Raw genomic sequence first — 15,360 nt, 5'->3', positions numbered from 1 at the left:
TTACAGCTTCGTATCAAGAGTACTAGTTTTACTGGTGTTAGAAGCGGATGCCTCACGGTAACATGGTTGGCTCTGATCCAATAGTCTGAAATAATAGTAAGGGGTATCTTCTGTCATCATCTCTTCCAGTATCGGTATTAGTTGAGCGAATGAGGGTCATTCATTTGCATCCTCCTTCCAGCAGTCCATCGTCAATTTGTATCTGTTGAAAAAGGAAAACATAGTTAAAAATACCACTACACAAAGATATGTGCCCATTTACTTTGAATATTGAATACACTTATGTTCCATAGGCTCTTTTTAGAATGGGGGCAACGTAAAGGAAAGAGGCGAGCTGAAGTTTCCACTCCTCGAAAAGGCTGACAATTTTAGAAAAAAAAACTGTTTGAAGGACTTTGTAAGTATTCCTTCATCGTGCCCTCTATTCGGTGGTCTTTTATTATTTCTATTCTGACTTACATTTCATCGCTGCACGTGTTGGGTTTCTCCATCCGATATCCAGATTTTAGTAAACTGCATAGCCTCATAGGGCTTATCCCAGGGTATGGTCTACCCCCTAAAATAACAAAATAAAGATCAATGCTGTCTTATCAAAGATTTTTGGGCTTTTCTTATTTTTCATTTTGAAATCGCTGGTGATCCCTTCAATCTGATTGGCTCTCAGCAGTGTTATTTATTTGCGAATCACACAATCATATCTGTTCTAAATCGCGTTATTTATGTTCTAAACCACGTCGCACCGTCGCACCTTGCTTTATATCGCATCATTTCTGTTTCGAATACAAAATGAGATGTAAAAGCCCTTTTGTTTCCGTTTTTCAACAGGCTATTTGATCTGCCCACAGGCAAGTCCTTCCTCGTGGTTCTCGATGTGAGGCACGCCTCTTGACCGCTACGTAAGAGCTGCCATCCTTCGCTCTATCCAGCATTCCCGCTCGAGGTCTTCCAGGTGGTCTCTTTCCTCGTATTCTTCCCTCAATAACTAATGGGACATGATCACTATGTCGTAGGGTTTGACCAAGCCAGACTCTCTGTCTTCTGTTGATAAAAGCTGTGATGGCCCTCTCCTCACCTACACGCCTCAATACTTCTTCGTTACAGACTTTGTCAGATCAAGTACCCTAAGAGCAGAGGCTACATTTTCACGGTATGAGCTGGCGTGCGAAAAGTAGCCTCTGCCGACAACCGCTCAAATCCGTCCAGAAATCTGGACAAATAAATTAACAAAACCGGGTTTTTTCTTGTTCTTGACCGGTTTAGAGCATTGCGGATTGCGTGAGTCTTGAGTCAGCGAATGAACGCTGACTATTATTGCGCCTTCATGCATCCCTTCGCGCCAAATTCTCGCATACGAACGCGGATCAACACAGCTCAAACGTAGCAACAGGAAAAATCCCTGTTTATGTATTTAAAAGAGCGTCGTCAACAACTTGAATAAGCTCTGTATTTTAAAGCTGTCGGAATACCGAAACAAGCTGCTGCCGGTGCTTCTTACGGGACCGTGTAAAGATCGTTAATTTATCATATGGTAGTTTTTGTTTGCCAGGAAAAGAAAATGGATACTGCGGTTATTTTTGTGCCGCCTCTCAATGCGAGGTTAAATGCACTGTTTTAAGACACAGATGGGAACCGGAATGTTCAAAAAAATCATCGATCAGTTTTCTTTTAGTGGAAAAAGCAGAAAAAAAGCTTTTAACTGAACACTGATTCGCCCTCAAGGACTTCAACCTGGTTGGCTTCTTCACGAAGGAACGCTTGTCCTGTTCTGAAAAGAAACCAAAGCGGCAAAGTTTTAAAAGAATTTTCAGGTACAACTTGCACATTAATGGTCAAGGAAGTTCCGTTTTTAAATGGAAATTTAAGTATTTATAGTTGTTTTATAGATGTTTTATACGACTTGAGACGGATTTTGGCGTTGTTATTTGATGTCTTCGGCAGCTTTTACTCGCGTGAAATGATCCACGATCCAGTTAGTATTACGCGAATTGCTTTTAAGGATAAAATTATGGGTTTTCGAATAAAATTTTTCGATAAATAATTTTTCTGACTACTGTTTCGTCTATGTTCATTCATAACATTAGTTTAAAACACAATCGTGAGATTACAGCATCCAATTTATTTCAAGCATCACTTCTGCGTAGCGTTGTCTGCGAATTTCATTTTAAAGCCGGAAAAATGTGCTCCCCGCAAAACAGACAGAACTTACTACAGTTGATAGCATAAAAATACTTTCCTAAAAAAGACGATCCGTGGAAATTTTGCGGCTAAAATACTTAAAACCAGAAGGGGCGAAGCAGAAAAACAAAACAAAAGCTCCAGGAGAGTAGTTCGCAGGTAGTTTTCGCAAGTTTGATTCCCGCGAAACTCACGCAGATATGACGAACCAGTTGCTTGCGAATCGCGTGACGAATTTTGCGCATGCACGATAGAAAATTGAACGGTTGTCGGCAGAGGCTACTTTTCGCACGCCAGCTCATACCGCAAAAATGTAGCCTCTACTCGCAGGGTACAGATCAAGTTATGTTTAAAACGCTTTCTCCAAAGCCACATCCCACAGCTCTCCAGCCTTCGCAGATCCTCTTTCTTTAAGGTCTATCATTCGGCTCCATTCAGAAAAGTACCCCAGATGACCGTCTTTATAATTATCTTCTTCAGGCAAAGGCTAGCGCGCTGAAAGCTTTTGTCAGCAGTTCTTTTTTCTTAGTAAACGCGTTTTCGGGCTATTCTCGATCTAATTTATTTTGCACGGGATCCATCCTGTGTAATGAGGCTCCCAAGGTAGTTAAAGAGAGACGATTCTTGACTTAACTGTTCACCCTCAAGAAAGATCGTGAATTCCTCACCAGGCCTCTTACTGATTTTCTTCACCTTAGTCGCCTTAACATTATCTTCATATCATATTCCCGGAGTTTTCCTGCATTTTACCCATCATAAGTTGCAGACCTTTAACTGAACTGGCTAAGGTTGCTTTATCATCCGCAAAGCGAACTGTCTTAATTAGATGACCTCCCACTCCACTTATAGGCTGGATTATTATGAGCCTGCGCTCCTCCCCGGTAAAGACGGCTGGGAGAGCGGCGGAAGTTAGCCTATTATTTTTTCTAGTTGTTTATCAATCACGACATTATGCGAGAATGGCTTCTTTTATAAAGCGGTTCGATTCTTCCCGTGACTGCTATCCGAAAACTGAACAGTCAGCTTTTCCCTTACTACTGTCATTGGGGATTCCTCTCAATTCCTTCGGGTATAGGAAAATGACTAGAGTATTATTCTACCAGCATCAGTATACAAAGATTTATAAAACTAGCTTACCCATGGTGGCTAGTTCCCACAAAACAACTCCAAACGACCATCTGCAATAAAAGGAAGCAGATAAAGAAATAGCAAGAATTAAATTCATAGAAATATCAGTTTTGTTTATCTCGCCCCATGGATGGTAATCCAGGAAATTTTTGTTTGGAGTCATGGACTTTGGAGTCCAGAATCCGGCTAACTATGAAATTCTGGAATCTAGGCCTTTTGAAATCTGGAATACACTGAGTTGGAATCCGGAATCTAGTATCTGGAATGCGGGATGTGGAGCGTGGAATCTAGTACCCAAGATGGTCTCAGATTAACTTCATCGGCTCAAGGTTTCTGCTTATATATCTTATTTTCAAGATTCACGCCTGGAACAGGCTAATATTGTCCAAACACTTGAGTATTTCTTTAGATAGAGTGATAACCGCTAATGTAGACAGTGTCATGATCAAAATTGTGCTCTTTTTTTCCAGACAGTTCTAAACAGTATATTGCAAGGTCTATGTTATCTAAAATCTCAACTTCACACTGCATTACAGGAAGCCTAAGCTTGGCCCAACTGTGACCTCGTTAACATATACTTACACGTCAGTCTTGAAAGTAAAAATGCCGCTTTCCAGCGCTTCAGGTGCCATCCATTTCATTGGTAGCTTGTGTACGCTCCTAACTTCGTATATTTCACTCTCATTTGCGTGGCGTAACAAACCAAAATCAGCAATCTTCACCGCTCTGTCCTCACCAAGTAGGATATTACGGGCTGCTAGGTCACGATGAATGAATCCTTTGCTGGCCAAGTATTCCTGGAAGAGAAATGACGAAATTATTTCTCAAACAATTTTTAGTTACCAGATACCTTTAGATCAAGAAAAAATTTCCAATATGAAATTAAAATGGAAGCTCGATTGTAGCGGAGCTCCACGTGCGCGCGAAGCGCGCGCGTGGGCGGAGCCCCATTCCTAAGTAAATCTACCCATCCCAGAAAATTTGGTAATCACGTGACCGTACACCGACAGCCCGTCCGTCCGCACCACAGGAAAACCAATGCTTAATCTCACACTTTTGGCTAGTTTGGGAGCCCAAGAGAAAACTAATTGCACAGGCTGCACATCAATGCTGTGATCGATTGACAGCTATCAAAACAGGGTATCCGCTGACCAGTATCACCTGACCGTACCGCGGGCTCAAGTGTCCACCCATCGAGGTCGAGTATTTTTTTAAAGTTATCCGCTGACAAATTACCAGTTTCAAATGATCGCAGGCTCAAGTTTATTTTTTCCAAGGATTCATATCAAATATGTTGTGTTTTTGTCACTATGGCCCCGCACTATTAGGATTTTGATTTCAAACTGACCTCGGAAGCGAAAATTCATCCAGTTTTTTTAAAAGTACAGGCGGCGAAGACCTTATCTTACCATGGTCACGCGTTGGTCACGCTCTACGTCCAATTTTTATACTCTGATTGGTCAAAATTTGACAGGTGAGTTCATGCGGAAAAATTATGCAGCATCTTGAAAGTAGTTTACTTTGACAGCTGAAGCTGACAGAGTTTTGTGTCAACTTGTAATGTTTTAACTGTCTTTTTCCTCTGGATGTACAAAATGAGATACAGCTGCTATGAAGTGTCTTCTGTTATTCATGGCTGGTTTGTTTACTGGGTTTTGGTTGAGAAATGCGTCGCTTGTCAAAATTCGGTAATTCGATTTCGGATGGCATCGTTTTCGTTTTTCACCTTGCTTAATGCGTAAGAGGGTTTAAAAGTCCCTTGATAGCTTTCAGGAACTGAATCTCGAATGGTAAGCCTAAGTAATTATTGTATTTGATGTTTGTATTTCATGAAGTCTTGCACAGTTCACGCTGACAGTTTATGCGGCAAGTTTATGCACGTTTGTAGGATTTGAGTCAATGATCTGACCTAGTATCAGGTTTGATATAAGCTTACAGAACTTTAAAAAGCCTTCAGATATATTTGCTCACCACAAATAGAAAGAAAACGTTCCGAAGAATATGTAGTTATAAATTTGGCTGTAGAAAGAAAACTTTGAGCGATTTTCTTGCCTCGAGGAGCTCACCTTCGAAAACAGCAAACACCGCGCCGGGAAACCGGCTGAAACATAAACTTAAGCTTAACGCTTAAAGACTTAGGATTTTTAGAGACAATTTAATACTTGTCTTCGTGAATGAAAATTGTTGTGTCTGTAAATGTTTCACGGAATTATATCTCTTTTTTTGATTGTTAGTAGTCTCTCTTTCAATTTTAATCGCTTGTCCGTGCCGTTTGTTTTCAACGTTCATGACCATCGCTTGCAGGAGTACTCAAAAATGTCGCGCGTATCAAACGCTTTATAAGATTACACATCGTTATAACTGAAACCATTTAATAACAAAACAAATAATAATAAATTCGCTATTATGTTGAAGCGTAACTCTGTTAAAGTTCATTCAAACACTCGACCACACTGACAGCTCGCACTATAGAAACGAGAACCAGCTGGCCGTATGGGTGATTTTGGAAATTTTCTGAAATTTTTGAACGGTTTGGCTCGTCCTGAATATTGACTGAGTGCAATTTGTCTTGAAAAATTGTGAAATACCGCATTCTGTCCGAGCTCTGTATGATAAATAGTACTGTTTCACCTCAAATGTGGTGTATAAAAATTATAAAAGGTTGGTTTAAACACCCCCAGATTTGTTGGCAAGAATTTGTAAAGTAAACCTGTCGAACGCAAAAAAATTGGGCGTGATTTGTTTTCCAAGAATTTGTTTTCGAGGCCTAATCTACTGTGATCTTGAGTGTGATCGAAGATGTTTGCTATTTTTTGGGTGTACATATAAGGTTATCAATTCGATGTAAGATGTTTCACTCTAAAATAACTAAGCCTTTCCCTCAAAAGTCACATGAATGTGCCCTTAAGTTAAATGATTTGTGGATTAAAAGTTTATTGTTTGATTTAAATTATAAATTTATTAAAATTGGAGCTTCGCTTTTAGCCCTGGCTAAATCTATATATTACGATATAGCAGGGGGACGAACTCCCGATTTAACTACCTGGCGGAAAAGCAACCAAGTGAAATGAAACGTCTGTTCCAGGCTCAAAGATAGCCGCCACCGCCCCTTTTTCTTAGATCACGCTTTTATATTTTTGCCGGTGCCTTACGCTTTTTTGCCTTATTTTTGCCAGTGCCACCCTTACTATTAAGACACTGGAACAGGCTACTGCAAGCTGTGCCTAGCAAACGGTCCGGAGAGCTGGAGGAAGTGATCGTCGGTCTATTCATGAAGAATGGAGGGAGGATTTCCGTCACAGCTGTTGGAAAACAAGAAACAAATTAAGGAATTGGCCAAGAAATCCCCGCGACGTATACTTCTCAGCACAAAAAGCCGTCAAAGTTGAACAAGCTAAGTGAACTACAGTCGACTCCAGCTCGAACCGTCGCTAACTCGAACCTTGTGCTAACTCGAACCAGAATCGATTTCCCCTGGATTTCCTTTACTGTAATTTACCGTCGGTAACTCGAACCCTCGATAACTCGAAACTCGCGCTAACTCAAAGTAATTTTTGTTTCCCTTCAGATCACTTTCATACAATTTTACCCTTGATAACTCGAAGGAATGAATATTGGCTGAAAAATAAGGTTTTCAGTTAAGATTTCAATCGCGGAAGAAAGCCCGTTGACACCAGTGACAGTTAATTAAATGCTGTTTTTCAGAGAGACTTATGGTGAGTGGAATAAAGCCCTCCTTAGACCGCCACGCCCGAAAAAGAAAAAAAAACTTTTGGTTCTTACTATACTGCTGATTTCTATTTCGAAGTTATCCAAAACGTACACCTCAGGGAACATTATTTATTTAGAGATTAGATTTTTTCGTTAATAATGTTCATGCATACAAATGAATATACAGCAATTATCGGATGAGGCAGAGTTATGTGGATCACCGGGAGGGTGTTATTTGCGAAACCAAAAAGCCAAATATACAGCTGAGCCACCAGATATATCAAATGAGCTGCCAATAGTTAGCAAATACCATCATGGTGGCCGTTTGCAAAAAGTAATCCTTTCAGCCTTCAGTTCTACTTGCAGACCGTTTTTTTGTGCTTTCCAAGATTCCGATTACATGCAGGAGTATTTACCTGGAAAGTCCTTGCTGCTCAGTCATCCAGTCCCCAAAACAAATTTATACCATTGCTTTTTCTTTCCTCTACTTCTGTTCTTTTCTCAGGGGCGTAACTAGCCCATAGCCCTGTAGTCCTGGGCCTTCAAATTTTTGGTTTGATCACCCTACCGCTTGTAATAAATTATGCGTCGTTGGGTTGAGCTAAAAAACATAAGAGCTCAAAGTGTTGGTGAAGTCAGTGCGTACCGGTCATACGCGCAATTTTCGGAATAGTTGGAAATGAAAGTCAGCCAGGCCTACAACTAGCCAAAAAAGCTGGCTACGTCCCTGAATGTCAGGCTTGTACGATTCAAATCAAATAACTGATGGCTTAGCCTTATTCAGGTCATATGGCTGTATTCATTAGACACCTTTTCGAAAATACTAACAGACCTGATTTTTCAATAGATACCTTCACGACGGCTCCATGTGATTTTTAGGCTTCTCAGGCTATAAAAAAACTCGTTTTTGACCTTTTTTAAATCAAATGGCTCAATTTTATATGTGCTATGTTTCACGAAAAATTCAGCAAGATAGTAGTTAGCCCTGTAATGGTCTGTTATAATTAACGCAGCAATTTGAATGCTTCAAAAATCTGCCGCCTCATGTCCGGATAGCATAATACTTGCAGACACAGAAAAAAACTAGTAGTAAAGTATTTTAAATACCGGGAAGAGGCAGATTTTTGTGATTTGCAAACGATGACTAAATTGCTTAAGACATTCTTCAGTCGAAAAAGTTCTTACCATCCCTTTAGCAATCTGCCACGCATAACAAAGAACTTCTTTCCCAGAAATGTCTTCTTCATCATCTTCCTTGCCTTCACAGCTGCCTTCTTCTTTCTCGATGGTGATCTTTTCTTCGACGTTTCTCAAAGGCTCAGCGGGAGTGAGCCCTTTTTCTTTGGAGAAATGGGCAATACTGATCGAAGGTAACACCATCACCGACGTAACCGACCCCTTTCGCCGTTCATTTTGTTGAAATGACGTGTTGACATCGTCACTTTCTTCTTCCTCCTTGTCATCTTTGTAACGCAGGTTTAGGCAAGAAGGTTCCATCTCAGATCGAGGAGCATCGTTGATTAGAATTCCTCTTTCAACGTCGTCCAGGTCCATTTTAATTTCCTTCGTCGCACTGGAATGATAACCACCGTCTTTTCCACTTTCTTCATTATTTCTTTCCCTGTTCTCCTCTTTCAGGTTTTCATCCAGGACATCTTTTGTTTGCAGGTTCTTGGACACCAATTTCGGCCTCTCAGGAACAGGAGGCTTAAGCCTTTCAACGACATCACTTTGACGACTCTTGTTCATTGTAAGCTGCAAAAAAATATTGAAATGAATTCCGTCTGATCATGAAACGGTTTTGTCAGCAGAAACAATTTCAACAATATCAGCTGGTTAGCCGAAATATTTTTACCCAGCATTTAAAAGGAACCATGTGAATTGAAAGATTACTTAACCGACGTTAAACTGAAAATCTAGCGGGGAATACCTTATGGGCCAACTTTATTTAAATCGTCCACGGAAAATTCAAATGGGTTAAGCTGCAATAGAAACAAAGCTTTTCTTCTGCTTTGTTACAATTTTCTGTGACATTTTAAGATAGACAGTCCCAAAAACGCGACGTGTGCTTTTGAATATTTGGCTTGACCTAATGCCACTTGTGACGTCATATCTCGTACAGGGCTTCCGGGATGCACAATCATTATCTCCACCAAAATATTTTGAAGGGTTTTTTAAAAAAGAAACTTTTCTACTACGTCGGTCGGAGGTTGAAAAGCAAAACTCTCACTGGTGTTATGGGTTAATTTGAATAACTCATCTTGCCACCATTGAAAGACCGTGGATGGAAAAGCTGACAGGGATTTTGAGTGGAAGCCCTTTGTTAGCTGGAATCAAGGACGGTTTATCAAATGGCGGAGCTCAACTATGGTGAATACATGAGAAAATGAGAGAAAAAATAAGTAAATTACCAGAATGAAAAGCGTTCGTTGAAGTAAACTATTCGTTTCTTGTTACCATGTTCAAACAATAGCGTAGCTCCACCATTAGTAATCCCGTGATTCATGCTGACCAGAAAAGGTTAACGCCCACCTGGGGGGAGGTGGTACTCTCAAAACTTTCGAATAGTTGAGACAAGCGAAAGCCAATATCCTATTAAAGACCCAAACGTGGAAAACGAAGCCCAGTTCAAGGGAAAAACAAGACAAAATGTATGTGGTCTTTTCTGACCACCTACCCCTCCCCTAAGACAACATTAACATCACCTTCTCACTTAGGGCAAAATGTGGTTAGGGAAAGGATAAGTGGGCAGTTTCCCGCAAAACCTTAACTGATCCTACCGAGGCAAGCTTGGCTTTATTAACTCAGCGTTGAATACAAATTTTTGTGTATTTACAGATCTTTGTTTTCCGAATACATGAATAGCATCTAGTTGTTTAGCATCTTACTATTTTTACTGAAGACGATGGTTTTTAGACGTGTGATGAGGTAGAGGATTTTCCTTCTGCCTTAAGAGACCACACAATTTAAGAAAAAGAACATACACGCCCAGGACGATGTTCATAAGAAAGTGCAGCACAGAATACTAATGACTTCAGAGTGACTAATTTGCTATGTTTCTCTGAAATCTGCCATTTTTGTTATTTTCACGACAAAAGTCAGACAAACTTGACATTTTAATGACAAAAAGACAAACAAAATTGAGGAATTTGTTTGTCTGAGTTGAGTTCTATAAATAATACCTTTGCGCAGCCCTATTACGAATGGATAGAAAATATTTTTTAAACAAAAGGCAAAAAAGAGGGCAGCAAATTTTTATTGATACAGCCGATAAAGTAATTATACCTGTTGCCTTTTGTTTCTGAGCCACTGAAGAAGATCTCCGTTTGGAACATATTCCATGATTAACATAATGGGAGGTGATTGGATCCAGTACCCGAGCATGCTCACAATATTACGGTGTGTTCCAACTTCCTTCATCAGCTCAATTTCCCGAACTAACTGCCGTTTGTCTTCCTCCGTGGAATTTTCTAAAAAAAAAGACATTTAAAGAAAATCCAGTGACCTACGTAAACGCTACACGATATCAGTTAGTGCTAAACAACTAAAGCCAGATGAAAAGAAAAAAGAGAACTAATTAAAATGAAAGTAAATTTAACCTATGAAAATATAACACAGTCAATAGCTCAGGTCCTAATTTCTGCTTGAGAAAAAAATGGTTTCGTAAGTTAAGTGTCGTCCATAAAAGAAAGTCACAAAGAAAAAACCGTCAGTTCTCTTCATATAGCGATCACCAAGCACAACATATGACATGATGGAATACTGGAAGATCTTTTCGTCCGGAAACTTGTCTCTCTAATTCTAGACGTCAAGTTTTGTGTTCCTTAATTGCTTCCCAATTCTCGACCCACGGGTACTTTATTTCCAGTAATATGACTTTCCTTGAGTGTACATTTGTAATCGCAACGCATCTATCCAATTGGCTCACTTTCATTGACTCTGCATAGACAGGGACATCCCAGTATGCTTTTGTAGTTGGCTTTCATAAAGGATTTTCGGCTCACCGTCATCGTCATCAAATAAATGTTTTAAACTTAAACGACTAGAAAGCAGCATTAAACTCGTAACATTACAAAAAAGAAAAATTGTTAAACAAAACTACGAAATAAAAATAACGCTAAGAGGTTTTTAAAGCTTTAAGATTGCTTTTAGAAGAACGAATATTCAAACTCCATTTTACACTCTATGTGCTCTGGAGAATTATTGCAAAGTTTAGGGGCACAAACGAAAAAGCATGATCGCCCGATAAAATTTTAGCCTTGATCTGGGTGTCACTAATTAACATGTTCGTTGTTCATGATCGTGAACTCCTACCAGGCTTGTAAGTTTGAAACAAATGATGGTTATAGCTCGGACATAAATAATTTAAAATTCCGCTACTCATGCTCCAGGGGAAGCCAATATAGTTCTCTAAGTAAAGCAATAATTTGGTCATATTTAAAACCACACCAAGTTCTCAAGTGACTGAAACATGTGAATAACGTATTTCGAAAGATCAGATAACAGAACGACCAATCTACACATTACGAAGGCATGCACTAACATTTTGAATTGGTTTAAAGAAATAATCTGTTATCATGTCACAGCCCTGAGAAGAGATCATGCAGCCTATTCTGTTTTGCATTTTTTATATATGTGTGGTTTTGTTAAAAGGTGCCCGCTCGGTTTTCGCTTGAACACGGGCATCGATTTAAGCGCTATATACTTCTTAGTACTTTTAAATAATGTGACATAATCTGGAGCCTGTCTAATACCACTTATAACTGAACACGACCAACCTTGGAAGAAACCTTATCAATGTTCTGATCTCACTGAAGGTTTTTATGTCTACATTAATCTATTCATTGCAAATCGTGTGGTAAATTGCAAACATTCAGTGAGGTCAGAACATATAAGTAGAAAACAAAATTTTAGATCTAAAATGGGCCCCCTGAGGTACAGTAAAAACCCGCGTATAAGAACCTAACATTTAAGAACCTGTTAGGCTAAACTTTCATTTTTAAGCACCCTTCACGTAAGAACCATTTTAGGCTAAAATCCTAAAACAGGTTCTTATTTTCAAAAAAAAAAAAATGTATATATATTTAACAATTATTCCACGAGGGCGCGTTGGATATGAGATGATGGATAGCCAACGAGGCGCGTAGCGCCGAGTTGGCTATAATCACCTCATATCCAACAAGCCCGAGTGGAATAATTGTTTTATTAAAAACGCCCAAGAAATCTCGCTAGAACAAACCGGAAAAGACAAGGGACTTCCGCTATTCACATGTCACACGTCTATCAAAACTGTCAACGCGCGAACGGACTCGCCTGGACTGCATGAATGAAAAATCAAAACATTGATGAACATTAGTTTTTTAAAAACTCATCGGGATTCTAGGATTTTACACAGCAGGACAGCTATAAAAACCTGGCAGATAATGTAAAGGAAAGGAATTTTTAAGTGACAGTCGTCGAAATTACTGTGAATTTGGATTTTTGGTGCAGAACAAAGGAGAAAAACTATTACCTCGGTCGCTTGTTACGAAGTTGTTTGAAGCCACAAGCTGGTTTTGCTGAACGAGAAAAGAAGCTATACTGCCGCCTCGATGGCTCTAGTGAATGGCTGCATAGCCTTTATTTGCAGCTGGTTACTTGTGATCTAAATTCTTGATGTCCGATAAACAAGCCACAGTTATCTATCGGCGAGTAACTCGATCGGCGAATGGCTTCGCGATCATGAAGAAACAACACTTGTCTTCTTTCGTAGCTGGTCAAGGTACTTGAGTTCCATCTGTTTTCATGTGTTTTTCGACAAACTTTCAAACAAGCTCTTGTGGCTTTTTTGTTTGTTTTTGTCTTTTTTCTTTCGATGAAACTGCATTTCTAGTATTCTAAGAAATGAATTAAAACGATTTGCTTCGGGCACCGTTCTATCCTTCGCAAAAAAAAAAAATCTCAGTTAGCTTCCAATTTTAAACTGACGCGTACACCAACCATATATGGAGAGCATGGTATAATAGCTCATATACCATAACGGCTAAGCCAATCAAAATGCTAGAATTGCATTATCCAATGCATGATTCAGTTTTTAATAAATATATATATAACACAGTCTGTATGCAATAATACTCTAAACACTATAGCATGGTTTCGTAAAACTTTACCATGGGTTTGATTGTAACAGAATCAGATTAAAATAGTATAGTATTTTGCTTAAAGAAAGCCTCCAAGAATACTGTTTTTGGACATTAAACAGCAGATCATTTAAAAATTCAGCTTTATTTCTTGAACAAAAGTTAAGAACCTAATTAAGAACCTAGTTAGCCTAATTTTATACTAAATACCATTTATATAAGAACCTGTTTAGGCTAACTTGGAAAAACCTAGGTTCTTATACGCGGGTTTTTACTGTACATCTCAATGTTACCGACTGGGGCATTGAGATGCTGCTTTCCACGATATAATGTTTGCTATCTATTGGATTAAATATTCAAACCTGTTACAAGAGAGCCTCTCTTGCCTGTTATTAATAACAATTACTCCCGTAAAAAGCGTTTGCTGAAAGAGTAAGTTATCTTTTTTTCCATATTCTGAACTCACGCACCTGGAAGAACTTTTGTAGCAACAATACGTCCCTCATTCGAATCCAAACTGTGATCCTTGGGTTTGGAGGATGTATTCTTTTCAGGTAACCCCCTCATCACGCTCTTATAAACTCTTCCAAAAGCGCCTCGTCCCAGTTCCTCCATGATAGTAACCCGCTCGTGTGGGACTTCCAGCAACATAAACTCAGCAATGTCAGACTCACTGGATCTAAGGAAAATAGTGCAAATGAAATGTTAATGAAATTCGTCGTCATTAATCATGGGCTTGTGGTAATGCTCACAAGGTGATAAATGTTACGTCGCCTTGGTCTTGTAAGCATGGTCACTCACCAGCACGACTTGACTGAGAGAGACAGACACTTAAAGACATGCATATCATTATCATAATACACAACATTCATATAGACAATATCATTTTATCAAATACCGTTCATTCCTCTTTGCTCTCTTACGGTAGACAATTATCCCCACCATCAAAGCAGAAAGAGCCACAGAAACTCCCAACACTATCCAGACAATTTTTGCAGTATCATCTTTACTGATAGGAACTCCTGTAGGAGAGTAAAACTGTAAGAGCTTCTCTGGGCACTGAGGGATACAAACAATCATAAAAGTAAAGAGCTGTTGCTATATAAACATGGTCGGAATTAGTTTCCTAGTAAACCTATAAACGGAATAAGCTAAAAGTTTCCTAGTAACTACTTCCCGTTTACTACTCGTTATAGTTTACAGGCCTCCACATTCTGCTACACATCCTGTGACCACATCCACATTTTTCACTGAGCCCTTTACCGATTACCTCGAGTTTCTGGTCATGTCAAGTGAGCCCTTGATAATTCTGGGCGATTTTAACATCCGTATGGACCTACGTGTCGGATATACCGGAGTCGATGGGTCTCACGCAGCATGTTTTTCTACTACGCATGAACTTGGTCATACACTTGACTTGATTATCACTCGTACATCTGATAACATCATTGCTGCTTGCCCTTCTATTGGTGAGTTATTCTCCGACCATTTTCCAGTCTTCTGTCAAGATTTGATAGACCTCAAGCTAATGTCTTGCATGTGCAGTTCAGGAAAATGAAATCAATTGACCCCAACCAATTTTCTGAGGCCATTCCTTCTTCTCAGCTTTATCGTGATCCACCTAACGACTTAGACTCTCTAGTCAGCTGTTATAATTAGTCGTTACGGTCTCAACTGCATATGTATGCACTTGTCTTAACTCGTGACATTAATGTCAGGCCTCTTGCTGCTTGGTTCAATGAAGATATTAGAGATGCCAAACGCTTGAGACGAAATACTGAAAAGACGTGGAGAGCTACAAGATTACCTGTTGATCTTGCTGCTTTTAAGAAGGAAAGAAATCGTGTGGTGAATTTGATGAATGAGGCACGCCGTGTTTACTATAATCAGTTTATCGAAGATAACAGCACAGACCAGAGGAGGCTGTTCGCGGCAAGTAAGAGTTTACTGAATATGAAGAAAGATCGATCTCTTCCCCACATTCGGTTTCACTGCTTGCAAACAATATGGGTCAGTTTTTTATTGCCAAGATTACCAGTATCATGTCAAAGCTGGACGAAATCCTTGCTGTCAACGCCCGCGCCCAACCTGGAATCTGAATCTGGTGATATTGTACTTTCCCACTTCCAGTGCCAAACGACTGAGACAGGTCGTCATATGATTACATCTGGAAAGAACAAATCTTGCATCTTGGACCCAATACCTGTCTCCTTATTATCTGCATGTT

At 39.5% G+C, this 15,360-nt stretch overlaps 1 protein-coding gene and 1 pseudogene across 1 annotated transcript; both read right to left on the bottom strand.

Moving 5' to 3' along the window:
* Positions 1 to 8,411, bottom strand: LOC140938844 (fibroblast growth factor receptor 2-like; annotated as a pseudogene).
* Positions 8,412 to 8,460: 49 nt separating this feature from the next.
* Positions 8,461 to 11,024, bottom strand: LOC140938043 (uncharacterized; the record flags this gene model as incomplete). Its single annotated transcript, XM_073387587.1, has 3 exons — positions 10,943 to 11,024; positions 10,300 to 10,484; positions 8,461 to 8,769 (listed from the first exon to the last, which is right to left on the bottom strand). Coding segments are annotated over exons 1-3 (576 nt in total), but the record flags the coding sequence as incomplete, so codon positions are not given.
* Between the last annotated feature and the right edge of the window lie 4,336 nt (positions 11,025 to 15,360).

Source organism: Porites lutea, chromosome 5, assembly GCF_958299795.1.
Source record: "Porites lutea chromosome 5, jaPorLute2.1, whole genome shotgun sequence".
Taxonomy (NCBI): Eukaryota; Metazoa; Cnidaria; class Anthozoa; order Scleractinia; family Poritidae; genus Porites; species Porites lutea.
This window is presented reverse-complemented; position numbering and strand designations above follow the sequence as displayed.